Source organism: Leucoraja erinacea, chromosome 12 (genome assembly GCF_028641065.1).
Source record: "Leucoraja erinacea ecotype New England chromosome 12, Leri_hhj_1, whole genome shotgun sequence".
NCBI classification, from domain to species: domain Eukaryota; kingdom Metazoa; phylum Chordata; class Chondrichthyes; order Rajiformes; family Rajidae; genus Leucoraja; species Leucoraja erinaceus.
In genome coordinates, this window is record NC_073388.1 from 46976868 (window position 1) to 47003669 (window position 26802).

Here is a 26802-nt window from a genome sequence, read left to right on the forward strand (position 1 = left end):
CGAAAAATTCCGAAATCCGAGAAGTGTCTGGTCCCAAGGCTTTTCGGATAAAAAGGTTGTGCACCTGTACTAATTTGCAAATAGCAAAAATACTTAATACAAGGTTTCCTGCTAGAGTTGGAGAAAATAGATTCCTGATTTTTAAATTAAGCTTAGTACTCATCCAATATGATAAACATAAACTACACATCTTAGCACTCATCGAATATGATAAACATAAACTAAACATAATCTACACATCTTCCTCTCCATACATACCTATTACGTATGGTTCCAGGACTTGGGGTACTAAGCTCTTCGCCATCTTCAGTTCCTCAGCAGAACAGCCACCAGACTCCAATCCAAAAGCCATTCGCATTCGCTTAAGAATTTCAATGTCGTCATGGATTTCGAATGTATTATCAAAGTTAAAAAAATATTCAAACCTGTGAAACAGAGATAGACATTCTAAATTCAATAATTTAAAAAAAAAGTTATATATTTCAGTACAGATAACATTCAGGTCAGCTTTCAATATATTCCTGGGAAAATCCCCCCCCCCTTCAAAATTCTCTGAAATTTAACATTGAAAGCATCCTTTCTTGTCCTTTCTTGTCTCCAAATGAATAGCACCAAGTTCTTAGGTCAAATGCTAAAAGTTTTTTTTTTAATTTACTACAACATTATGAACACAGAACATTGAGCAATCTTGATGACAAACACCTATTTCAACAACTGGCAATAAATCTATTAATACTATTTTTAGTTTCCTTCAACTTTAATGTAGAAAAAAAGAACCAACCTCAGTCAACAACATTTCCTAAACATGAGAAGGTCATAAGTGATAGGATCAGAATTAGGCCATTCGGTCCATCAAGTCTGCTCCGCCATTCAATCATGGCTGATCTCTCTCTCCCCCACCTAACCCCATTCTCCTGCTTTCTCCCCATAACCACTGACATCCGCACTAATCAAGAATCTATCTATGCCTTAAAAATATCCAATGACTTGGCCTTCGCAGTCAACTGTGGCAAAGAGTTCCACAGATTCACCACCATCTGACTAAAGAAATTCTTCCCTATCTCCTTCCCAATGGAACAAACTTTTAATTCTGAGATTATGACCTCTAGTCCTAGACTCTCTCACTAGTGGAAACATCCTCTCCACATTCACTCTATCCAAGGCTTTAGCTATTCAATACATTTCAATGAAGTCCCCCCTCATTCTTCCAAACTCCAGTGAGTACAGGCCCAGTGCCATCAAACACCCAACATATGTTAACCCACCCATTTCTGGGATAATACTTGTAAACCTACTCTAGACCCTCTCCAGAGCCAGCATATCATTCCTAAGGTGCCCAAAATTGCACACAGTACCTCAACACACAACATCTCAGCATTATATCCCTGTTTTTATAGTCTAGCCCTCTTGAAATAAATGCTTACATTGCTTTTTTCTTTCTTTTGCTACACTATATTCCAACGTTCTATATTCCAACCACTCACCCAAACTATCGTCCTTCTATTGAGTCCCTGCTTTCTCTGCAGTACCTGCCCCTCCACCTATTTCCTTATCTGCAAACTTGGCCACAAGCCTTCAATCCCCTCATCCAAATCATTAATAGCCAACGTGAAGAGCAGTGGCCCCAGCACCGACCCCTGCGAACGCCGCTAGTCAATGGCAGCCAACCAGAAACCCCCCCCCTTTATTGCCACTCTTTTCTTTCTGCCATCCAGCCAACTTGCTATCCATGCTAGGATCTGCCCTTTGATACCATGAGTTCTCATCTTCTGTTCCAGCCTCACGTTGGTACCTCATCAAAGGCTTTCTGGGTTACCTGATCTCTGTTTTCCAGTAAGTGCTGTGGGTTACATGCCATTAGTTGTAACATTTTTGACAGCTAACAGCTACGTGGCAAAATTCTGCAGAAATATTTGCTCCATATGTGATTCATTAGTAAGGAATCAACATCTTCAGAAAAGTAAGAACAGAAGGAATAAAAAATATTCTGAAATTTAGATTATGTTCTTCCTTTTTTCATACATACTCAAGGAAGCAATTGAACTGGAAACATTTATGGCTGTAATTCATATTTTATTGTAATGTCTTAAAAAAAGTAACACCACTTTAAAATAATATGGTTGAATTTTCAGTTAAAGTTAATTTGTGTGCTCTCTCCCACCAGATCAAACTTTGGAAATTCCTACTCACCAAAGGGGCCTTATTACCCAAATCTAAAAACATCACTGGTCTATTTTGCTGGCCAATTCTGGATGAGCAATATTAATACTACTTACTTACATTTCCCATAGCCTTATGACAAAGCATTACCTTATTTGCACAATTACTGGGATAGAAACATCTTGTCTATAGAACACTTCTCCATACTGTCAAGACAAGAAAACTAGTACTATGTTTTATGACATTAGGAAAGCTTGCGATAATATTTACATTTAAGTTAAGTATCTTAATCTTGGAATACTACACCTGAAGGGCTGATATCTTCTATTTAGCCTTTAGGGCAATGTGGATGTTGCTACCTTTAAGATAATGGAATGCTAACTTGAAATTGCATGACATTTGGCGAAGAAACACTCTCTGTGCTGGCATGTAATGAATTCCATAATAATGCCATGTCATTATTACAGATCAAATGCAAGGCGAAAGTACACAGTCAATAGCAAAACCCCTTAACACCATTAATGTACAGATGTAACTTGCTCCCTGAAGGTGGCAACATAAGGAGAGTGGTAAAGAATTTGTGTGGTATATTTATCTTCATTATTCAGGGCTAATAATGTGGTATGTTTACCATCATGATTCAGGGCTCCTATCATAAGAGTCAGGAAGTCACAATGCAGTTTTATAAGATTTTTGTTAGAGTACATTGGAGTAATGTGTACAGTTCTGGTCATTCTGGTCATTCCATTGTAGGAAGGATTTGGAGAGCATGCAGAAGAGGTTTACCAGAATGCTTCCAAGATTAGCTATATAATTAGCTATAGGGGAGGATGGACATATTTGGATTTTCTATGGCGATTCCAGTACTTGGACATTGCTCGGAGGAATTTGTATAGCAATGTCAAGTGCCCAAGGCTGTGGACCTCCCAACAAACAACCTTCCTTTGTACAAGATGTTTAAGAAGGAACTGCAGATGCTGGAAAATCAAAGGTAGACAAAAATGCTGGAGAAACCTTCCTTTGTACAATGTTTGTTTTCAACTAGCAGATCGTTACAAAGTTTGCAATCAATTTCAATTTTGTTGGACTCTTTGAAACCAACAATTTACATGATTTTTATCTCTCTCATTTCTAAGATAAAGAAATAAGTGAAGCAAACATTTTATTCCATCAAGCAATTGCCATATATCTTGATATTCCAAAATTGAAATTTCAGAGATATAAAAAAGCAAAATACTAATTGAAGTTCGCAATGTTGATGTATGTTAGTCAGTTAGTTTGGAGGGCTTTTATGTGGTGGTGGTGGGGGGGGGGGGGGGCGGGGTTGGGGGGGGGTTGGGGGTGTTGAAGGGGCAAACTTTAATTTTTAGTCCCCTACCTGGTCGAGAGAGGCGCGGAGCGGGCAATGCCTTTCCGGGTCGCTGTGCGGTAGGCTTCGGAGCACTGTGGCCGCCGACTCCCAACATCGCGGAGCTGGGGCTGCGGGCGGCACCGGTTGGAGCTCGGACCCCGGCGAAATCGATCCCTGGCACCAAATCCAGTGCCGTCCGCGGCCGGACGCCCGCAACCCCAGCTCCGCGATGTTGGGAGTCGGCGGCCACAGCGCTCTGGAGCTTACGGCACGGCGACCCGGCAAGGCATTGCCCGCTGCCCGCCTCTCCGACCAGGTAGGGGACTAAGAATTAAAAATTTCCCATTCACCCCCCCCTTCTCTTCACCACATAAAAGCCCTCCAAACTAACTGATTAACATTTAAGCAATGATTTACAATGATTCCCCGGTCTCCGAGGCAGCCGCTGCAGACTTTCCAAGCCGCCCGCGCTATCTATCTAATCTACGCTAAAAATCTTCCATTCCGACATCCGAAAAATTCCGAAATCCGAGAAGTGGCTGGTCCCAAGGTTTTCGGATAAAAGGTTGTGCACCTGTACTCACAATATTGTCAAATCACAATAAACAGTATCTTGCAAATTGAGGGATTTGTATTTCTAAAAGGGCATACATTTTCGTGCTACATATTGACAATGTTGGATGATCAGCCATGATCATATTGAAAGGCGGAGCAGTCTCGAAGGGCCGAATGGCCTACTCCTGCGCCTATTTTCTATGGATCTATGTTAGGCCACACAGATGTTATTGTACTTACTTATCAGGAGAGATACTGCAGTCTATGATTGTTTTTTTGCTGGTGTTGACTAAAATGAAGGGCAGTCGAATGGCAGTATTGGGAGGAGGAACTCTGCCAGATTGTTGTTCTACAAGGCGATTTCGTTGAACCAGATTCTTAAAGGCAATTTGCTGCAAAATAAAAGTTGTTGCAATGTACAAATGATGTACTTGGTAATTCATAGAAACATAGAAATTAGGTGCAGGAGTAGGCCATTCGGCCCTTCGAGCCTGCACCGCCATTCAATATGATCATGGCTGATCATCCAACTCAGTATCCCGTACTTGCCTTCTCTCCATACCCCCTGATCCCCTTAGCCACAAGGGCCACATCTAACTCCCTCTTAAATATAGCCAATGAACTGGCCTCAACTACCCTCTGTGGCAGAGAGTTCCAGTGATTCACCACTCTCTGTGTGAAAAAAGTTCTTCTCATCTCGGTTTTAAAGGATTTCCCCCTTATCCTTAAGCTGTGACCCCTTGTCCTGGACTTCCCTAACATCGGGAACAATCTTCCTGCATCTAGCCTGTCCAACCCCTTAAGATTTTGTAAGTTTCTATAAGATCCCCTCTCAATCTCCTAAATTCTAGAGTAAAATTCCAAAAATTCCAATTCATTGTAGTGATAAGAGTCATACTATTTTGTATTTGTTTATTCATTCTTGTGATTTTCACAAAGTTGTCCCATTACACAGGTTCACAGCTATGGACAAATACAAACTAGTTTACATTGAGAATTACCTATCTCTTCAAATAGTTCCACCAGATCCTTTGTGCAGCCGTGACTTTATTCAGTTGACACTTGTAAACTACTGACAATATAGTTAATCAACATTAGCATTTGTGTATTACTAATTAAAACAGTATAATGTTGAACAATTTTACCTGCAGAAGCAACTCCTTAAGTTGTAACTGCTTTTGCTTAATCATCTCCATTTTCCTCCGCTTCTCCATCTAGTCACATGAAAACAAAAGTCCCCATCACTTGCTAGAAGCTGCAAACCAACCTGCTATAATATTTTATCAAGCATCGTTCAAACACTGTGCCACATTTTGCTTTTATTAATGTCACCTGGACCGAGGTACAGTGAAGAGTTTTATTTGCATGCTATCCAAACAGATCAGATTTACCAAATATAGATATAATCAGTTCAAACTTAACTACAATAGATAGAGCAAAGGGGAAAAGACAGAATGCAGAATATGGTTCTCAACACTGTAGCACATCAGTTCCTTAGACCTAGTCTTACGTTCTAAATGGAGTAGAGATGAATTGAACAGTACCGCAGCGTATGGAAAAACGGTTCGGATACCTGATAATAGAGGGGAAGAAGCTGGTGGTGTGCGTGTTCTGTGCCTTTGGCAATAAGGTGATATTAGGACAGGAGATAAAAAACCGGCTCAATGAAGGATATTTTAAGAAGCATTTTAAGAGGCTTATGAAAACAAGATGACCAATTATGTAGTGAATAGAATCAGATGTGTAAGAGGCTATAATTGGTATGAAGAGTTCTAAAAGACAGTAAATAATTCAAAGCTGCACTTAGCCCTTCTACATATAAAAATGAAAAACAAAATGGAGATTAAAGTGATGAACTGGATTACAAAAATGTATGCAGATGAAATATAAACTGAAGGATCTGCCTTCATTAACAAGCAACGCAATCTGCACACTATTAGATAAATTGTTGCAAAAGTGGTTAGAATCAACAAGAGCAAAACAAAAAGGCAATTTGGAAGCAGTGCCGGTAACAAGTAATAACCACAAATCTATAAAGATGTAACTGAGGTATGCAACGGAAACTTTTAATCCACAGGCCACTCAGCATCTGCAGTAAGAGAAACCATTAACATTTCATTTCTAATGACGACCCCGCATGAGAATCTAAACATTTCTTCTCATTGTTCCAGTTTATGGGGCGAATATGCTGCTTGGCCTGCTGAGTATTTCCAACATTTTCCAATTTTGTTTGAGACTTGAAGCACCTATAGTCTTTTGATTTTCAAAATAGTGAGACTACATACAAAACCAAAATTGCAGAACGTTTCTAACTTCTAGAATGCATTGAAATATTTTATAAAGACAGTGGAAGTGTAGTTTGTTTTAAGGGTTTCCATGCATACAATTCCTACCTCTAGATTCTGGCACTCTTGAGCTGAGTTAGTGGGAAGTCCTATCCACTTGATTTCTTTCTTCTCTTTAGAAATGATGTTCATTGCCATGAGCACGTTCAGCGCATCATACACACGACGCCTTATATTTTTTTGATCATATCCCTGCTGCAGGTTAGAATACAAAAATATTTTTCATATTAAAAACAATGAATATGGATCAATCAATCAATCAATAAAAAGCAAATTGCAGATGTAATTGCCCAAGGCCACCATGAATCCATGTTTTTTTTTAGTAAAAAGGTTGGACTGGAGCTGTGGTCATTTATCCGAGAGCAAAATGTTTGAAAAGGGCTTTGAGGTGTTTGTGAGATTTATACAGGGTAAATAGAAAGTAGATGCTTCCATTAGCAGAGTGCAAGGATGAAGAATAGATTTTAAATTTTAGGCAAAAGATACAAGGAGATAAGATAACTTTTATATACTTACATCCTGGAACACTATTTCCAAGGATGATCGAAACAAATATCACTTTCAAGACAGCAGAACCAACCAATCCCCATGAACTTGCCGAACGTTGGCGCATCTTCAAGGTAGAATTCGGGATTTTCATAGATGCCGCCCAAACTGGAGCTGCACCCCACATCGTTGCATCAATTTCCTCAACGTAGCAGGCACGGGCCGCCCTGCGGGCACAGGATTTCCACTATGCCCCACAACATACCGATGTGGTAACAAATGTTGCGACCCCGGCAGAGTCCATCAGAGACCCTATCTGCCTTCTCCGAAAGTTCAGAGACCTGTGCCAACTTCGCACCAACGTTATCATGGAGCACCACAAGTTTTTTCCCCGTAGCCAACAAGATCGAATCCTACATTGGTGCTCTCAAGAGCATTGCATCCAGATGCCACTTCCAAGACCCTGACAAGCTCATCCGCGGCAGACTCGTATATGGCATCCTGAATGATACAGTGAGAAAACAATTACTCCGGGATAAGGAGTTTACACTAGATAAGGTTAAACGTGCCTGCCGGGTTGCAGAATACACTGACACCCATACCAAAGCCTTGGGACTGGGGCCACACTCTACCTACGATGTCAAGGCCGTCTAAAGATCCCCATGGCAAACATTAATCCCTCGACAACCACCTACATCCCCAGGATCCTCAATTCTCTGGTCCATAACTGTGGTAATTGCAGTGGCTCAAACACAACATTTCGTGACCAATGCTTCACTTATGGCAAAACTTGTCACTATTGTAAAAAGAAAGGCCACTTTATCCGGTGCTGCCGCGCCCATGCCAACAGGGCCCAGTCACAACAATCTCTCTATGCATTTGAGCCCTCACTTTCCCACGAGGCACTGACAGAATCAGCATTCCAAGCAGAACCAAAACTGCAGCACCTGCAAGGTCAGCCAAAACATACATTCTTGTATACCCGATTAACCGGCTACAGACAGCGATCCCATGAGTATCAACAGTATCAACAACACCAGGGTTGCTGCTAAGATAGATACTGGAGCGAGATGTAACGTGGTCTGTCAGACATCCAAAGAATTCACAACAACGAAACTGTTATGAAAACAAACTCAAAGTTGCATCCATTTGGTTGGGGGGGGGGGGGGGGGGGGGGGGGGGGGGGGGGAGTTGCAACCAGTTGGTACGGTTACATTATGGATATAACCATATAACCATATAACAATTACAGCACGGAAACAGGCCACCTCGGCCCTACAAGTCCGTGCCGAACAAATTTTTTTCCCCTTAGTCCCACCTGCCTGCACTCATACCATAACCCTCCATTCCCTTCTCATCCATATGCCTATCCAATTTATTTTTAAATGATACCAATGAACCTGCCTCCACCACTTCCACTGGGAGCTCATTTCACACTGCTACCACTCTCTGCGTAAAGAGTTCCCCCTCATATTACCCCTAAACTTCTGTCCCTTAATTCTGAAGTCATGTCCTCTTGTTTGAATCTTCCCTATTCTCAAAGGGAAAAGCTTGTCCACATCAACTCTGTCCATCCCTCTCATCATTTTAAAGACCTCTATCAGGTCCCCCCTTAACCTTCTGCGCTCCAGAGAATAAAGACCTAACTTATTCAACCTATCTCTGTAACTTAGTTGTTGAAACCCAGGCAACATTCTAGTAAATCTCCTCTGCACTCTCTCTATTTTGTTGACATCCTTCCTATAGTTGGGCGACCAAAATTGTACACCATACTCCAGATTTGGTCTCACCAATGCCTTGTACAATTTTAACATTACATTCCAGCTTCTATACTCAATGCTCTGATTTATAAAGGCTAGCATACCAAAAGCTTTCTTTACCACCCTATCTATATGAGATTCCACCTTCAAGGAACTATGCACGGTTATACCCAGATCCCTCTGTTCAACTGTATTCTTCAATTCCCTACCATTTACCATGTACGTCCTATTTTGATTTGTCCTGCCAAGGTGTAGCACCTCACATTTATCGGCATTAAACTCCATCTGCCATCTTGCAGCCCATTTTTCCAAATGGCCTAAATCACTCTGTAGACTTTGGAAATCCTCTTCATTATCCACAACACCCCCTATCTTGGTATCATCTGCATACTTACTAATCCAATTTACCACACCTTCATCCAGATCATTGATGTACATGACAAACACCAAAGGACCCAACACAGATCCCTGAGGCACCCCACTAGTCACCTGCCTCCAACCCGATAAACAGCCATCCACCATTACCCTCTGGCTTCTCCCATTCAGCCACTGTTAAATCCATCTTGCTATTCCTGCATTTATACCCAACAGTTGAACCTTCTTAACCAACCTTCCATGAGGAACCTTGTCAAAGGCCTTACTAAAGTCCATATAGACAACATCCACTGCTTTACCCTCGTCAATTTCCCTAGTAACCTCTTCAAAAAATTCAAGAAGATTAGTCAAACATGACCTTCCAGGCACAAATCCATGTTGACTGTTCCTAATCAGACCCTGTTTATCTAGATGCGTATATATATTATCTCTAAGTATCTTTTCCATTAATTTGCCCACCACTGAAGTCAAACTAACAGGTCTATAATTGCTAGGTTTACTCTTAGAACCCTTTTTAAACAATGGAACAACATGCGCAGTACGCCAATCCTCGGGGACTATTCCCGTTTCTAATGACATTTGAAATATTTCTGTCATAGCCCCGGCTATTTCTACACTAACTTCCCTCAATGTCCTAGGGAATATCCTGTCAGGACCTGGAGACTTATCCACTTTTATATTTTTCAAAAGTGTCAGTATTTCTTTTACTTTGAACCTCATAGTATCCATAGCTACTCTACTAGTTTCCCTCGCATAATTCAATATCCTTCTCCTTGGTGAATACCGAAGAAAAAAAATTGTTCAATATCTCCCCCATCTCTTTTGGCTCTGCAGATAGCTGTCCACTCTGTCTCTCCAATGGACCAATTTTATCCCTCGTTATCCTTTTGCTATTAATATAGCTGTAGAAACCCTTTGGAGTACAGATTCTGTACTCTTAAAATGTCCCCTTTAAATGTCCTCCATTTCTCTTCTACATCTTTCCCATAAAACAAAATGTCCCAGTTCACTCCTTTTAAATCATCTCGCATCGCATCAAAGTTAGCCTTTCTCCAATCAAAAATCTCAACCCTAGGTCCAGTTCTGACCCTCTCCATAGTTATATTGAAACTAATGGTATTGTGATCACTGGACCCGAACTGTTCCCCAACGCATACCTCCGCCACTTGTCCCGTCTCATTTCCTAACAGGAGGTCCAGCACTGCCCCTCCTCTAGTAGGTACCTCTATGTATTGCTGCAAAAAACTATCCTGCACACATTTTACAAACTCCAACCCATCCAGCCCATTTACAGAATGTGTTTCCCAGTCTATGTGTGGAAAGTTGAAATCTCCCACAATCACTACCTTGTGCTTACTACTAATATCTGCTATCTCCTTACATATTTGCTCTTCCAATTCTCGTTCCCCGTTTGGCGGTCTATAATACACCCCTATAAGTGTTGCTACACCTTTCCCACTTCTCAATTCCACCCAAATAGCCTCCCTAGATGACCACTCCAATCTATCCTGCCAAAGCACTGCTGTAATATCTTCCCTGACTAGCAATGCAACACCTCCACCTCTTGCCCCTCCAATTCTATCACACCTGAAGCAACGAAATCCTGGAATATTTAGTTTCCAATCACAGCCCTCCTGCAACCACGTTTCACTGATTGCCACAACATCATACTTCCAGGTGTCTATCCAGACTCTAAGCTCATCCACCTTTCTTACAATGCTCCTAGCATTAAAATATGCACATTTAAGAAAACCCCCGTCTCTTATTCTCTGTTTATTTCCTTTTTTTTCTTTCTCCTCTTGTGTCCGAGTGCTTCCCATTTCTGCTTCCTGCCTCCCATATGCGGATATATGAACCTAGTCTTCTTCGGCAAAACTGTACCAGCTGTCGACCTCTCAAAGTCCCACCCAAAAACTACTCGAACAACTTTTGATAACTAGTTGGGCAAGCTGCCAGAATACAGCATTGCAACCAACAAGGAAATCAAAACCTGTCGTTCGTTCTCCTCACCGAATCCCGCACGCAATAAAGGACGGCGTCAAAGCTGAACTTGACAGAATGGAAACACTGGGCGTGATAGCCCCTGTCAACGACCCCTCTTCCTGGGTCTCCACCATGGTTGCAGCAGTCAAGAAGAACAAAGACGAAATAAGGATTTGCATCAACCCTGAAGATTTAAATATTGCCATCAAACAACCACACCACCCGATGCAGACGGTGGAAGAAGTCACAGCCAGTCTGGGTAAAGCCACAGTCTTTTCTGTCCTAGATGCAAAGAACTAATTTTGGCAAATGCCACTAGACCATGCATCCTCCATGTTAACCACATTCTCGACGCCCTTCGAACGCCAACAGATTTTTATGAATGCCATTTGGCATCAATTCAGCCAGTGAGATTTTTCAGCGTACAGCTGGCTACCCATGTTACATAATTGTAGACAACATCCTGATTGCCGGGCGCAATGCACAAGAACAGAACTCAAACCTGAAGCAGGTTCTGGATCGTGCCAGGGAGGTAAATCTCAAACTCAACCCTCCAAGTGTAGGTTTCGGGTCGACGAAGTGACTTATGTGGGCCACGTGTTCACCAACAACGGACTCAGGCCAGACCTGTCTAAAACCATTGCCATCAACGTAATGCCAGCACCTATGGACCATGACCGACACTGAACAGCGCTACGCTCAAATTGAAAAGGTGCTACTTGCAGTAACTTTTGCCTGCAAGAAATTCAAGGATTTTATCTGGCAACCTGATCACGGTCACAATATCCTCAGTAAACCGATCCACACGACACCAGCGCATTTACAATGCATGATGAAAGAACTACAGAGATATGACATCAGACTAACCTACAAATGTAGTAAGGACATGCACTTAGCTGCACCCTCTCATGGGGACCTCGCCTAACCTGTGAAAAACACCTGCCTGATGATGAGCACGAGGGGTATGCGGTTATGATGGTCTCCTGCCTCCCATCTGCCGGTTTAGACAACCTAGTGTCACAAACAGCTGCAGACGAAACACTACAATCACTGGCCACTGTCATCCGCCGCGGCTGTCCAGACAAACAGCACCACCTGCCACAAGCTGTCCAACCATTTTACCCTGTCCGTGACGAACTGGTCATTCAGGACGGTGTGATAATGAAAGGACACAAGGCGGTCATCCCGAAGTCTCTTCACAACAAGTACTTCAACATTGTCCATGGGGACCATCCCGCTACAGAAATAACCCTTCAACATGCAAAAGGAATGCTGTTCTAGTTGGACATGGCTAACTACATTCTCGAGAAAGTTGCTGCCTGCCCGATCTGCAATAACCTGACCCCGCACCAACAGAAGTAACCACTTCACCCGCACCTCACACTGGACTTACCCTGGTCCACATTGGCAGCCGACATCTTTGAGTGGCACGGCCAACAATACTTGGTTTTAGTCGATCCCTACTCAGGATTGTTCGAGATCGACCTGCTCAGTAGCCCGACCTCAGCCATGGCCATTCAGAAACTAACTCGGCACTTCTCTGTCCATGGAGCCCCCCTAAAGTTACTCTCAGACAATGGACTTCAGTTCTCCAGTCAGCTCTTCAGAGATTTCGCGAAAAACTGGGACTTTCACCACATTACCAGTTGCCCCGAGTACCCGCAGTCCAACGGCCTGGCTGAGCGTGCGGTAAAAAGTGCAAAGGAACTAATGGAACGCTCACGCAGTGCCGGCTCTGATGTCTATCTCGACCTATTCAACCCACGGAACATCGTCCGCAACCCTCTCCGAACTGCAGCCGAACGGCTCGTGTCCCGGCGAACCCGCTCAACTCTACCTATGGCCAAGCAACTACTAGAACCACAAGTTCGTGCACCGTCAGTGATCCAATCCCAGCTCCAACGCTGCTGCGGCTTACAAAGAAAATACTACGATAAAACCAGCTCTCCGCTTCAACCGCTCAACAAGGGACAGGTTGACCAGTTTGCGGTCACTCCGAGGTTACGACCGCCTCGGAGTCATTCTGGGGTCCACTGCAGAACCATGCTCGTACTTGGTCAGTATTGACAATGGCATCTATCGGCGAGTGCCAACACCTCTTGCCGGTCTTCCCTCATGCTCTGCAAATGCTGCTCCAGCGATTCCTCTGCCGGTGCCATCTCCATTCTTGCCTTCCCTGGTGCCCCAATCTCCACCAGTGTCTTCTCCTCCGCGTTCACCCAATAAGGGACTTGCTCCCTCAGCGAAGGATGAGGTATATGAGGGGGATTACCGTACACTTTCAGGTCATGTCTGCAACCCAAACTCACTGATTGGAAAATTTACCGGCTACACTTGAACTGTGCATGACCCGTTTAGTTTTATGTGCTCACATATGCAGTAAAGTAATTAATGCCGCACATTATACTGGTGTTTTACAAGATGCCCCGCTAACCACTATATATATGCTTTACATCTTTAAGAGGAAGAATGTAGATTAACCATTATAAACCCATGCCATTTATAACCCCCACTACACATATGTGCAAGCCACCCTTTACATGGTATTACAGTACTACACAAGGTCAGCTAACTCTCTTTCTCTCTCTTGCTCACAAGCCAGCAGAGCTAGATGCGAGCAGCTGGCTGTTTGAATGTTCCTGTTTGCCTATGGAATAAAGATTGATCATCACCATGTGCATGTTGCTGTGGATCATTCATAAACACAGAGTAGGGAGGGGTAGGTGATTAGCAAATGGAGGAGTTGGTGCGAGAGGGGGGTGCTGGGTAGATGAGGAGAGAGGAATTTACTGGAATTTGGAGAACTCATGTTATGCTGTTGAGTTGCAGGCTACATGGGTTGTAAGTGACCCAATTTGTCAGTCTCAGCCTCCCCCAGTGCCAGAGACCAAGCACAAACCAGAAGAACACCTGTTTAAATAGCCCCCAACCCAAATGGGGCTGAATTTTGGGAAGACACACCCTCTCTCTTCTCATCTACCCAGCCTCCCCATTTTAGTCATCATTCCCACTATTCCTAATCCACCTCCATTCAGTTCCTTTCCCTTCCTCCATGTGCTCATCATACAACCCTGCTCCAGGTTTTCTATTTCCCCCCCGCCCATTTTCCCGTCTAGCAATCATTTATACCTCTGGTTCTCCATGTCAGGTTAAGGGTTCTGTGAGTTGAGGGTTCAGTGAGTTAAGGGTACAGTATTTATAAGTAAAGGTACAGTTTAAAGGACATTTTTTTTTATAGTGTGAGGGAGTTGATTTAATTTGGGAGTAAGCTATGTCAGTGGAGATTGGCCCCGTGGTTTGCTCAGCCTGCAACATGTGGGAGATCAGGGATATGGTCGGTGTCCCTGGTGACTACGTTCGCAGGAAGTGTGTCCAGCTGCAGCTCCTGGCAGATCTCATTGAACGATTGGAGCTGCGGCTGGATTCATACTGGAGCATCCACGATGCTGAGAAAGTCGTGGATAGCATGAACAGCGAGTTAGTCACACCGCAGGTAAAAGGTAAGAGGACAGAAAGGGAACGAGTGGATACTAGCCAGCATAGCAGTAGGCAGGTAATGCAGGAGTCCCCTGTGGTCATCTCCCTCCTAAACAGGTATATCATTTGGGATACTGTTGGGAGAGATGGCTCATCAGGGGAAGGCAGCAGCAGCCAAGTTCATGGCACCATGGGTGGCTCTGCAGCACAGGAGGGGAGAAAAAAGAGTGGAAGGGCAATAGTAATAGTTGATTCAATTCTAAGGGGAATAGATAGGCGTTTCTGCGGCCGCAAACGAGACTCCAGGATGGTATGTTGCCTCCCTGGTGCAAGGGTCAGGGATGTCACTGAACGGCTGCAGAACATTCTGGAGGGGGAGGGTGAACAGCCAGTTGTCGTGGTGCACATTGGCACCAACGATATAGGTAAAAAAAGGGATGAGGTCCTACAAGGTGAATTTAGGGAGCTAGGAGATGAACTTAAAAGTAGGACGTCAAAGGTAATAATCTCTGGATTACTACAAGTGCCACGGGCTAGTCAGAGTAGAAATAGGAGGATATTGCAGATGAATACGTGGCTTGGAAAATGGTGCAAGGGGGAGGGATTCAAATGTTTAGGGCATTGGAACCAGTTCTGGGGGAGGTGGGACCAGTACAAACAGGACGGTCTGCACCTGGGCTGGAATGGAACCAATGTCCTTGGGGGAGTGTTTGCTAGTGCTGTCGGGGAGGATTTAAACTAATGTGGCAGGGGGATGGGTGCAAGAGCAGAGAGGCAGAGGGGTTAAAATTAGGGTAGAAGCAATAGGTAGCAAGGTGAAAAGTAAAAGTGGCAGGCAGACAAATACAGGGCAAAAATCAAAAAGGCCCACTTTTCAACATAATTGTATAAGGGGTAAGAGTGTTGTAAAAATAAGCCTGAAGCCTTTGTATCTTAATGCAAGGAGCATTCGTAATAAGGTGGATGAGTTGAATGTGCAGATAGTTATTAATGAATATGATATAGTTGGGATCACGGAGACATGGCTCCAGGGTGACCAAGGCTGGGAGCTGAACATCCAGGGATATTCAATATTCAGGAGGGATAGACAGAAAGGAAAAGGAGGTGGGATAGCGTTGCTGGTTAGAGAGGAGATTAACGCAATAGAAAGGAAGGACATTAGCTTGGACGATGTGGAATCAATATGGGTAGAGCTGCGAAACACTAAGGGGCAGAAAACGCTAGTGGGAGTTGTGTACAGGCCACCTAAGTAGTAGTGGAGCTGGGGATGGCATCAAACAGGAAATTAGAAATGCGTGCAACAAAGGTAAAACAATTATAATGGGTGACTTCAATCTACATATAGATTGGGTGAATCAAATTGGCAGGGGTGCTGAGGAAGAGGATTTCTTGGAATGTATGCGGGATAGTTTTCTAAACCAACATGTAGAGGAACCAACAAGAGAGCAGGCTATTCTAGACTGGATATTGAGTAATGAGGAAGGGTTAGTTAGCAGTCTTGTTGTGCGTGGCCCCTTGGGCAAGAGTGACCATAATATGGTTGAGTTCTTCATTAGGATGGAGAGTGACATTGTTAATTCAGAAACAAGGGTCCTGAACTTAAAGAAAGGTGACTTTGAGGGTATGAGACGTGAATTGGCCAAGATAGACTGGCAAATGATTCTTAAAGGGTTGACGGTGGATATGCAATGGAAGGCATTTAAAAATTGCATGGATGAACTACAACAATTGTTCATCCCAGTTTGGCAAAAGAATAAATCAGGGAAGGTAGTGCATCCGTGGATAACAAGGGAAATCAGGGATAGTATCAAAACAAAAGATGAAGCGTACAAATTAGCCAGAAAAAGCAGCCTACCAGAGGATTGGGAGAAATTCAGAGTCCAGCAGAGGAGGACAAAAGGCTTAATTAGGAAAATGAAAATAGATTATGAAAGAAAACTGGCAGGGAACATAAAAACTGACTGCAAAAGTTTTTATAGATATGTGAAGAGGAAAAGATTAGTTAAAACAAATGTAGGTCCCTTGCAATCAGAAACAGGCAAATTGATCATGGGGAACAAGGACATGGCAGACCAATTGAATAACTACTTTGGTTCCATCTTCACTAAGGAAGACATAAATAATCTGCCGGAAATAGCAAGGGACCGGGGGTTAAATGAGATGGAGGAACTGAGTGAAATCCAGGTTAGCCAGGAAGTGGTGTTAGGTAAATTGAATGGATTAAAGGCCGATAAATCCCCAGGACCAGATAAGTTGCATCCCAGAGTACTTAAGGGAGTAGCCGCAGTAATAGTGGATGCATTAGTGATCATTTTTCAAAACACTTTAGATTCTGGAGTAGTTCCTGAGGATTGGAGGGTAGCTAATGTAACCCCACTTTTTAAAAAGTGAGGGAGAGAGTAAACGGGGAATTACAGACCAGTGGATAAGGGAGAACCAGTGGATGCGTTATATCTGGACTTTCAGAAGGCTTTCGACAAGGTCCCACATAAGAGATTAGTATACAAACTAAAAGCACACGGTATTGGGGATTCAGTATTGATGTGGATAGAGAACTGGTTGGCAGACAGGAAGCAAAGAGTAGGAGCAAACAGGTCCTTTTCAGAATGGCAGGCAGTGCCTAGTGGGGTACTGCAAGGCTCAGTGCTGGGACCCCAGCTATTTACAATATATATTAATGATCTGGATGAGGGAATTGAATGCAACATCTCCAAGTATGCGGATGACACGAAGCTGGGGGGCAGTGTTCGCTGTGAGGAGGACGTTAGGAGGCTGTAAGGTGACTTGGATAGGTTGGGTGAGTGGGCAAATGCATGGCAGATGCAGTATAATGTGGATAAATGTGAAGTTATCCACTTTGGTGGCAAAAACAGGAAAGTAGACTATTATCTGAATGGTGGCCGATTAGGAAAAGGGGAGATGCAACGAGACCTGGGTGTCATGGTACACCAGTCATTGAAAGTAGGCATGCAGGTGCAGCAGGCAGTGAAGAAAGCAAATGGTATGTTAGCATTCATAACAAAAGCATTTGAGTATAAGAGCAGGGAGGTTCTACTGCAGTTGTACAGGGTCTTGGTGAGACCACACCTGGAGTATTGCGTCCAGTTTTGGTCTCCTAATCTGAGGAAAGACATTCTTGCCATAGAGGGAGTACAGAGAAAGTTCACCAGACTGATTCCTGGCATGTCAGGACTTTCATATGAAGAAAGACTGGATAGACTCGGCTTGTACACGCTAGAATTTAGAAGATTGAGGGGGATCTTATAGAAACTTACAACATTCTTAAGGGGTTGGACAGGCTAGATGCAGGAAGATTATTCCCGATGTTGGGGAAGTCCAGAACTAGGGGTCACAGTTTAAGGATAAGAGGGAAGTCTTTTAGGACCGAGATGAGAAAATCATTTTTTACACAGAGAGTGGTGAATCTGTGGAATTCTCTGCCACAGAAGGTAGTTGAGGCCAGTTCATCGGCTATATTTAAGAGGGAGTTAGATGTGGCTCTTGTGGCTAAAGGGATCAGGGGGTATGGAGAGAAGGCAGGGATGGGATACTGAGTTGGATGATCAGCCATGATCATATCAAATGGCAGTGCAGGCTCGAAGGGCCGAATGGCCTACTCCGGCACCTATTTTCTATGTCACTCCCCATCTTAGTTCCGTAACAGATTGCGCCATTTGCATCTTTGCCTTTCTCACTTACCACCACCAACTGTGGCCACTACATCTCCTCCCTCATTTTCCCCACATGACTCGTCTGCCAATTAAATCCACCTATCACTTGCCCCATCCCTTCCCCTCTTTCTACCAACTATCTCCCCTCTACTCAATCAGTTTGAAGAAGTATCCTGACCTGAACCGTTGTCTGTCAATTTCCCTCCACAGATGCTGCCTGACAATCGCAGCGACTGTTCCCCTCGCTGTTTGTTTTTTTGCTCTAATCGACAGCAGATAGCTCTGGCTATCATACCATAAACTGTCCTTGATGGAGTCCAGTGCAGATTCAAATGGCACCTGGTCTTCTGTGTTATATTAACATTAAACTACGTGTTTTCCAGGAATCTGGGTGTTCCTACAAGGCTAGTATTCAGGAAGTGTTGGTAAGCTCTCCCTCCCCCACTGTATATTTTGTCAAGTATTGATATGTCACAAGAATATAGTACGTTGGGATGCAATTTGAGCATTTTGTTTATACGGATCATGAGTGGTTGAGAGAGTTTATAACAAAGAGACACATTCCATTCGAAGGCAGAACACTTGAGAGAATTTATGCAAGTCCCACACACAAGGGAAGGCAGAAACATGGCAGCATCACCACAAGACACAGCCAATACTGAATGTTTCATTCAATGATGAATTGCTAAATAGGGAAATGGGTTCAAAGAGTGTAATCCCCCAACCCAAGTACATAAATAAAATGGCAAATACATCATTTTCAAATGGGAAAGATAATTATAGAGATTATATTTGAAGTACTAATTTACAACTTCATAAAATAAGGAGATTAGGCAGGACATCTAACTTTCCTTCAAAACAAAACTGAAGAAATCTCAGCATTAATTAGATTTACAGAACTTATATCCTCCAATGCAACTCAAACAGAGCTTAGATGCAAACAAATGTATAACGTATTGATCTGAAATATACAATGAAAATAATATTAAGTTTAAAGGCATTTAGTAGAGAATTTGTTATAGTTCAGACAATATTTCGATTAGAATGAAGCAAATGCAGCAAAAGTAAACTAAATTTATGCTTTAAAACACTCAGACATGGTGATGCCCACCAACAAGAGGAGAAAGATTCCACCATGCAATATACCTTTGTATTCATTCTCAATTGCACACACTTAATTTGTGTTCCCTTGCAGAGGACTCTTCCAGCCACAACATTGTTGACAGCATATTGCTGCCAACAATCTCACCCTGTTCAGTAGGAAGAAAAATTAACAGTGGGCTGAGAAGGAACAAGACAGTTCGCTCATTTTCTTCCCATTCCCAACCCACAGGAGAAGCACTACTGCTTCCAGTTATTTAACTGACAGCAAAAGCTGATAAATATCCAGCCAAGATAATTCAACAAGATAGTAAGGTCCTAATTTCAAGCAGTCATCTATTGGCCTGTGATTTGCTTGCATCTTACAAGACACTGCCATGTTTCACAAGCAGACAAAATTGCTGCATAAATGACTGAATATCTAGTAAGGTTGATTCAGATCCAAGAAATGTCCACATCATTCACCTGCAATCCAGCAATCAGCTGTCATTTATCATTTTCTCTTGCTATTGGGCCTTTATCATTTCAGCTGGAACCATATTCCATCACTCATTAATTTCACCAAAAGATGCAATGTCTATGTTAATACATTTTCAACAAGCCATCCTTCACTACTTCAGTGTACTCATTCACAATGATGCCAATATCTACTACCTATATATTCACAAATATCCTGGATATGCTTTGAACATGGCAACATACTACTCTCATCTAGCTCTGTAAGTGAATTATGGACACTAATCTGATACACTTTCCAACCATCTACGCAAGTGATTTTGATACAACAGACTTACTGATGCAGCAATGCAGTTCTATTTTAATGTGCACACTATTCCTGAAGCAAGTTTTTACATGCTGCTTTTACCTTTTTAAGTATTCCTTCAATTTTCAGAAGTGCCATGTACATTTAGAATCTATTAAGTTCACATGATTGTACAAAATTTATAACAGTGACAACCATTCGGGCAATCATGTCGGTGCTCACGGAAAAAAGTCAGCAACCTAATCCTACCTTCTCGCATTTAATCCATTTTAATATTCTGAACACACAGCCAAACACTTGTTGAAAAGTGAAGGTTTCCACTCACCAAACTTTCAAGTAGCCATGCCTAATCACGATATAGACGAAAATAAATTCTCGACTTTTACATCCATATTATAAAATCCTTGGCCTCTTAGGCAAGCGAGGAGGTAATTTCATTTAATCCACGCCCTATATAATTTTATAACTTCAATTAAAATGTTCCCCCAGCATTACCTGGTACGAGGAAAATAAGTCCCAATTCCATGCAGTTAAACAGTTGCTGCCCTGGTGACAGCTTCAAATCTCTTCAGTACGCTCTCTATGTCTTTCACAACTTTGTTATGTAGTGACTAGAGAGTACCTTATACTCTAAGTTGTGGCTTTACATACATTGTATACAATTATAGCACATGTTCCTTTTCTTTTTGTTGAGCATTTTCCCCCAGGAGATTCCAGTTATCACAAAAGCATTATAGCCAAACCCGCAAAAACAATTATGAACAGTTACTTGTGTTCCATTTCACATTTGTACCCACACCTTAGCATCTAATGATCACATTTAGTTTAATGCACACCATCTACACCGATGCAAAATGCTCTCTTCACCCATGTCATATACTATTTATTAATAGGAAATCAACCAAGCTTCTGAATATACTACCTAGTACATTCAGGTCATATGTTCAGGGAAAGCAGAAACAAAGTCCTTTTATCTCTCCTTAGCATCATCCCCCCCAGCATTATCAAAATATACATTGAGGAAGAAGATCCACATATTCTTCATGTTACTATTAAAGGAAGTTTTTATTGGATAAAAATGCCGTTATTTACACGTCTGGTCGTTGGAGGACTAAGTTGCATATAAAGATACAGGTCCTCCCCATATTATGACAGTGTTCCATTCCCGAGAACTATTCGTATCCCCTACCAGTTCCGAAAGTTGAAAATCCAGCTACTTGGCAATGTATTTAAATAAATACTTTGTCCAACGAAGGGTAATGAGGTTAAACCAGGGCATTTAACTCAACCATTGAGATATTGCCGTGAAGTGAGTTCCCACAGGGCAGAAAATGCCAGTGGCCCCGCAGCAGCCAGCAATCCATCCTGCCAGTTTCCCAAACATTGATACGCATGTACACAGAGTCGTGCTTCTGTCACCTGGGGAGGATCTGTACACTTGATTAAAACCAATTTCCTCCATCTAAATATGGAAAAGTTATTTTGCATGATTTACTATGTTAACACAGGCAAGCCAATTTAATTTGCTAAACTCAATGATGCCTTACTTCATCAGAGCCCGATTCGTGGTTGTTTGTATTACTGAACTCTGCCACCAGCTCATCTGCCACTTCATTGTAGGTAGTTGTTCCTTTCTGCTGCACTTTCTCGCAAACCTTCATTGAGAAATGCCGCAATCCTTTGCCATTTTTTTCACCCTTTTTGCTCCTTTTACTGAAAAGTAAACAATTACAATTCAAAAAGGTCTCCTTTAATCATGCAACAAACAGGTCTGCTAAATTTATTAGAAGTAATAAAATATATAACTGGCATTAATGGTTATAAGTGGCATTATGTTCAATAATATCAATTTTGCAAAGGGACCTAGGACGTTCCAATATTTAGTATCTGCTGAGCCAGGATATTGGACCAAAACATGTTACAGATTTAGAGGGTCATCAGTACATCCCAAACATTACATAAAATAAAAACAAACTACTGGAAATACTCAGGTCAGGGCACAACAGCGGGGAAAGCAGTTAAAATTTCAGATTGAAAACTTTTTGGTTCTGACAAAGTGTCTTCAACCTGAAACGTAAGCTGGTTCACTACCCAGAGATGCAGCCCGCCCGGCTGAATATTTCTACCATTTTGAGATTGTATTTTAGATTTTGCGCATTTGCAGTTTTTTAATAGTTTTTTGTCTCCAACCTGACATTTTTAAGATGATGCTGTTGAGATACAGCATGTAAATGGGAAAGAGAAACCAATCAAGACAAGATCATTGTGGGAAAACTGAAATAAATATGCAGTAATAGAAAGAAAATCATTAGTAGAAAATTCTCAGGTTATGACTGGTTAGTCAGTAGTGAAACATGGCTAAGCCTGTTCGCCTAGCTGCCAATAGTTGAGGTGCTTGGGATAGGATGTGGATGATCTAGTCACAACCTGACTGAACCAGTTTATAACCTGATGGTGACAGAGCTGTAATTTGTAAAACAAAATCATTTTTCAACCTTGAAAGGATATGCTATTTAAAATTAAAATGCTTTATCATCAACAACATGTTAGAAAGTTAGCAGAATATCAATAAAATTTACAATCTCTCCTCAAATTCCAATTTCTAAAATGTCATCACCTTCAAAGAAATAGATTTGAAACTGCCGGTCAAATTGTCAATATTCAAATTTAGCCATTCAAATTATTCAAAACAATTCTTAGAAATAGCAGAATTAGGCCATTCGGCCCATCAAGTCTATTTTGCCTTTCAATCATGTCTTTCCCTCTCAACTCCATTCTCCTGCTTTCTCTCAATAGCTACTGATACTGTTACTAATCAAGAATTTGACAATCTCCGTATTTTAAATATTCAGTGACTCGGTCTCCAAAGCCTTCCTCGCCAATGAATTCCACAGATTTACTACCTTTCGACTAAATAAATTCCTCCTCATCTCATTTCTAAAGGTATCTCCTTTTATACTGAGGCTATGGCCCCTAGTCCTAGACTCTCACACTAGTGGAAGCATCCTCTCCACATCCACTCTTTCCAGGCCTTTCAGACTTCCGGAAGCTTGGTGCAGCACATGCTCCAAACAGCATCAATGGTACCAAAGTGCAAATGGTTGAGTGCTTCAAGTTCCTTAGCGTTAATACTATCAATAAACTCATGGACAAAAACAAATTCACGGACAAACCATTTTGATACGACAGCCAAGAAAGCACACCAACACGTCTACTTCCTCAGCAGTCTGAGAAAATGTTTCAAATAGCTATTACAAACTTTTACAGATACACCATAAAAAACATATTGTTAGGTTGCATCACAGCTCTGCACAAGAATGCAATAAATTGCAGAGAGTTGTCGATGTACCCAGTCTATCACACAGACCTGGCGGCCCACCATTGACTCCATCTACATTTCATGATGCCTCGGAAAAGCAGCCAATGTAACCAGAGACGTGCCCCACCCTGGTCATGCCTTCTCACTGCTCCGGTATTAAGAGTCTGGACTGCTTATATTTACATATAGTACTATCTGAATTATGTGATAGCCTGCAAAATAATCCTTTTCATTCCACCTCACTACACTTGTACACGCCTGTCCTCCCTCGACACACGTAACACGTTATTAGCACTATGGTAGTCAATTACTTCATTTAGCTACTTAATTGTCACTGGGTCAAAATCCTTGAACTTCTAGCCATGAGCACTGTTGGACTGTCTCCACTACAGTGCCCACTGTAGGGACTGCAGTGATTAATGGTGGTACTCATCATCACCCTGAAGGGAAAATTAGGTGTGTTCAATAAAGGTTTATTAAGCCATTTCTTACAAACAAATAAGAATTTGAATATGAAATATACATTGAAAAACATCTGCAAGGAACATTTAAAGTTAGCAATTTCACAGCACTACCGATGAAATGTTTTCAAGTGCATGAATGAATACTAAGAACAAATCATAAACCCAAGGAAGACTGCTGCAAATCCACTGCCAAATCATTATATTTCAAACTTTAGAAACTACATTCTATGGGTGTGTTGATTAAGGGATCAAAAGCAATGCATTTGTATTGTATCTTTCATGATCTCACAAAGCATTAAAGTAATGCGTAGGCAATGTTAAATGCCACACACCCTGCAAAGAAAAATTAAGCCATCTTTAACAACGTACCATTCCACAAAATAAACATTTTCTTCTCCCTCAATATATGAAAGCCCTTACATTTTACAAGTTGCCACATGTGTGTGATCTTGCATATTTCAAAATTTCTGAATAATATGCTGTAATCACCTACTGTACGTTGTGCAAAAGCTGCTGACAAACGTTTCTCAAACTTTTGGATCTCTGGTGGGGTCATTTATCTTTCTGCCAGTGGAGTCTAGAAAATGGAACTCACTTTGAAAGGTGCATATTGTCAATCAGGATCATACTATTTGCAGAAGAAAATCATAACATATCAAACGGCCTCACTACATTAATGCAATAGTGTCTGTTGGGGTATAGGGCATAAAACACTATACCATTTATCCTGTACCTGTGCGTAGCACACAACAAAAACGTTTCACTATAACTTTTCACGGACAATAAACAGCTGTGGACGGTTTGATTTTTTTCTGCCGACTGATAACACATAAAAGCTTTTCACTGTACCTTGGTACACGCGACAATAATAAACTGAACTATTACCATTTTGTGACATGACTGAGTAAGCGTTATGGCTATTCACAGACAGAACATACAAAAGCATTGTTTAAGAAGGAACTGCAGATGCTGGAAAATCAAAGGTAGACAAAAATGCTGGAGAAACTCAGCAGGCGAGGCACCATCTATGGAGCGAAGGAAATAGGCAACGTTTCAGGCCAAAACCCTTCTTCAGATTGAAGAAGAGTTTTGGCCCGAAATGTTGCCCATTTCCTTCGCTCCATAGATTTTCTCCAACATTTTTGCCTACATGCAAAAGCATTGGGCCGTTTGAAAGATAGTTATGATACTTGCTTGAAAGAATTACACTCTTTATTCTGGCTTCACTAAAGTTTACAACCTTTCTGAACATTACTGCATTCCAGTTTAAGTTTCTCACCACAAGATCTCAATTGTTTACATCAGTAAAAAATTAGGACATGCAATGCATACCAAGGAATAAGATGTAATTTAAATGCTGGTTAAATGTTTTTTCTTTGACAGTGCTGACATTTTGAGTGCTGGTATTTAGATAGACAAGCTTTGAATCCCACAAGAGCTTGGCATATTTAAGGGGGGGGGGGGGGGGGAGAAAGAGGTTTAAGAACACTAAATTTTACAAATTGATTTCAAAGTGGTGAACCTCAAAATTGTGTAGAAGACATGACTTTTAATGCAGATTAAAACCTAGATTATGACAAAATATTCTTGTATTGTTTTCCTTAAAAAATAATCTGAAGCTTATTTTCATTACCCTGTACTCCACGGAGAAGAGTCCGATGTCTCACCCTGAGTTATCATGTGCACATTAGGACCATGAGGGCTACTCAATAATAGAGTAGGTGTTGTTGGTGTCCGTTGAGGAGTACTGATTATCTAAATGGGAAATTGAAGGAAAAAAAAAAATAAGAACCACAATAAATTGTCCTTATGAACAGGACAAATTGTATGGCAACAACATTTCAAAGTACAAATCAATCTGTTATCAAGATTAATGTTGTAATAAATTGCATTTTCTTCATAGAATTAAACAATGTATTTCAGTCATGATGCAATGCTCTAAGAATCACAGCTAATTATTACAGTGCATACCATAACTTTTAATCATCATAGTTAAAGTATTGCATTATGGTCGCCTGGCTGGTTAATCCATGTATTCAGATATATAATTGCATAGCACATTGCTGTGTCACAGTGGCAGGTTCACGTTTATGCCCAATTTTCTCATGTGAGGAAGGATTCAAAGCCAGGCCATTTCAGGCAGAGAGTATTACAACTCAAGAAAAGTTGGATAAATAGTTAACTCGGGGAGGATATGTGGTCGTGGAAACAAAGCAAGAAAACGGAATTACAAGATTTTTATTGCACTAGTAGCTGGTAAACACTGAACCAAACAGCCCCCATTATTGCAAAAGCAGTGACAGGTCGGTCAAAGTCAGCATGGATTTTTGAAGGGGAGTAGGAATTAATGGGCCCTTTTCAGAATGGCAGGCAGCGATTAGTGGGGTGCCGCAAGGCTCGTTGCTGGGATCCCAGTTATTTACAAAAAGGTCTGATTGGTGGAGTGCTGCAGATATAGTTGTCCTTCTGAAAGGTTCTCCCATCTCCACAGAGGAACTCTGGAGCTCTGTCAGAGTGACCATCGGATTCTTGGCCGCCTCCCTGACCAAGGCCCTTCTCCCCCGATTGCTCAGTTTGGCCGGGTGGCCAACTCTATGAAGCCTGGTGCTTCCAAAGGTCTTCCATTTAAGAATGACGGAGGCCACTGTGCTCTTCAGGACCTGCAATGCTGCAGAATTTTTTTTATACCCTTCCCCAGATCTGTGTCTCAACACAATTCTGTCTCAGAGGTCTACGGACAATTCATTCGTCTTCATGGCTTGGTTTTTGTTCTGACATGCACAGGCAAATGTGGGACCTTATATAGACAGTTGTGTGCTTTTCCAAATCATGTCCTATCAATTTAATTTACCACTGATAAACTCCAATCAAGTTATAGAAACATCTCAAGGATAATCAATGGAAACAGGATGAACCCTAACTCAATTTTGAGTGTCACAGCAAAGGGACTGAATACTTATGTAAATGTGATATTTCAGTTATTTATTTTTAA

General features: G+C 41.8%; 1 protein-coding gene across 8 annotated transcripts in view; it reads right to left on the reverse strand.

Moving 5' to 3' along the window:
- Positions 1 to 26802, reverse strand: part of tfdp1a (transcription factor Dp-1, a) — a 56041-nt gene that overhangs the window by 14029 nt on the left and 15210 nt on the right. For all 8 annotated transcript variants that reach the window (XM_055644079.1, XM_055644083.1, XM_055644085.1 and 5 more), the window contains 6 exons: positions 25444 to 25565; positions 21575 to 21740; positions 6460 to 6606; positions 5212 to 5280; positions 4307 to 4458; positions 259 to 425 (listed from right to left, as the gene is read on the reverse strand). In XM_055644079.1, coding sequence (XP_055500054.1) covers positions 259 to 425; positions 4307 to 4458; positions 5212 to 5280; positions 6460 to 6606; positions 21575 to 21740; positions 25444 to 25565 — 823 coding nt within the window. The remainder of the gene's footprint in view (positions 1 to 258; positions 426 to 4306; positions 4459 to 5211; positions 5281 to 6459; positions 6607 to 21574; positions 21741 to 25443; positions 25566 to 26802) is intronic.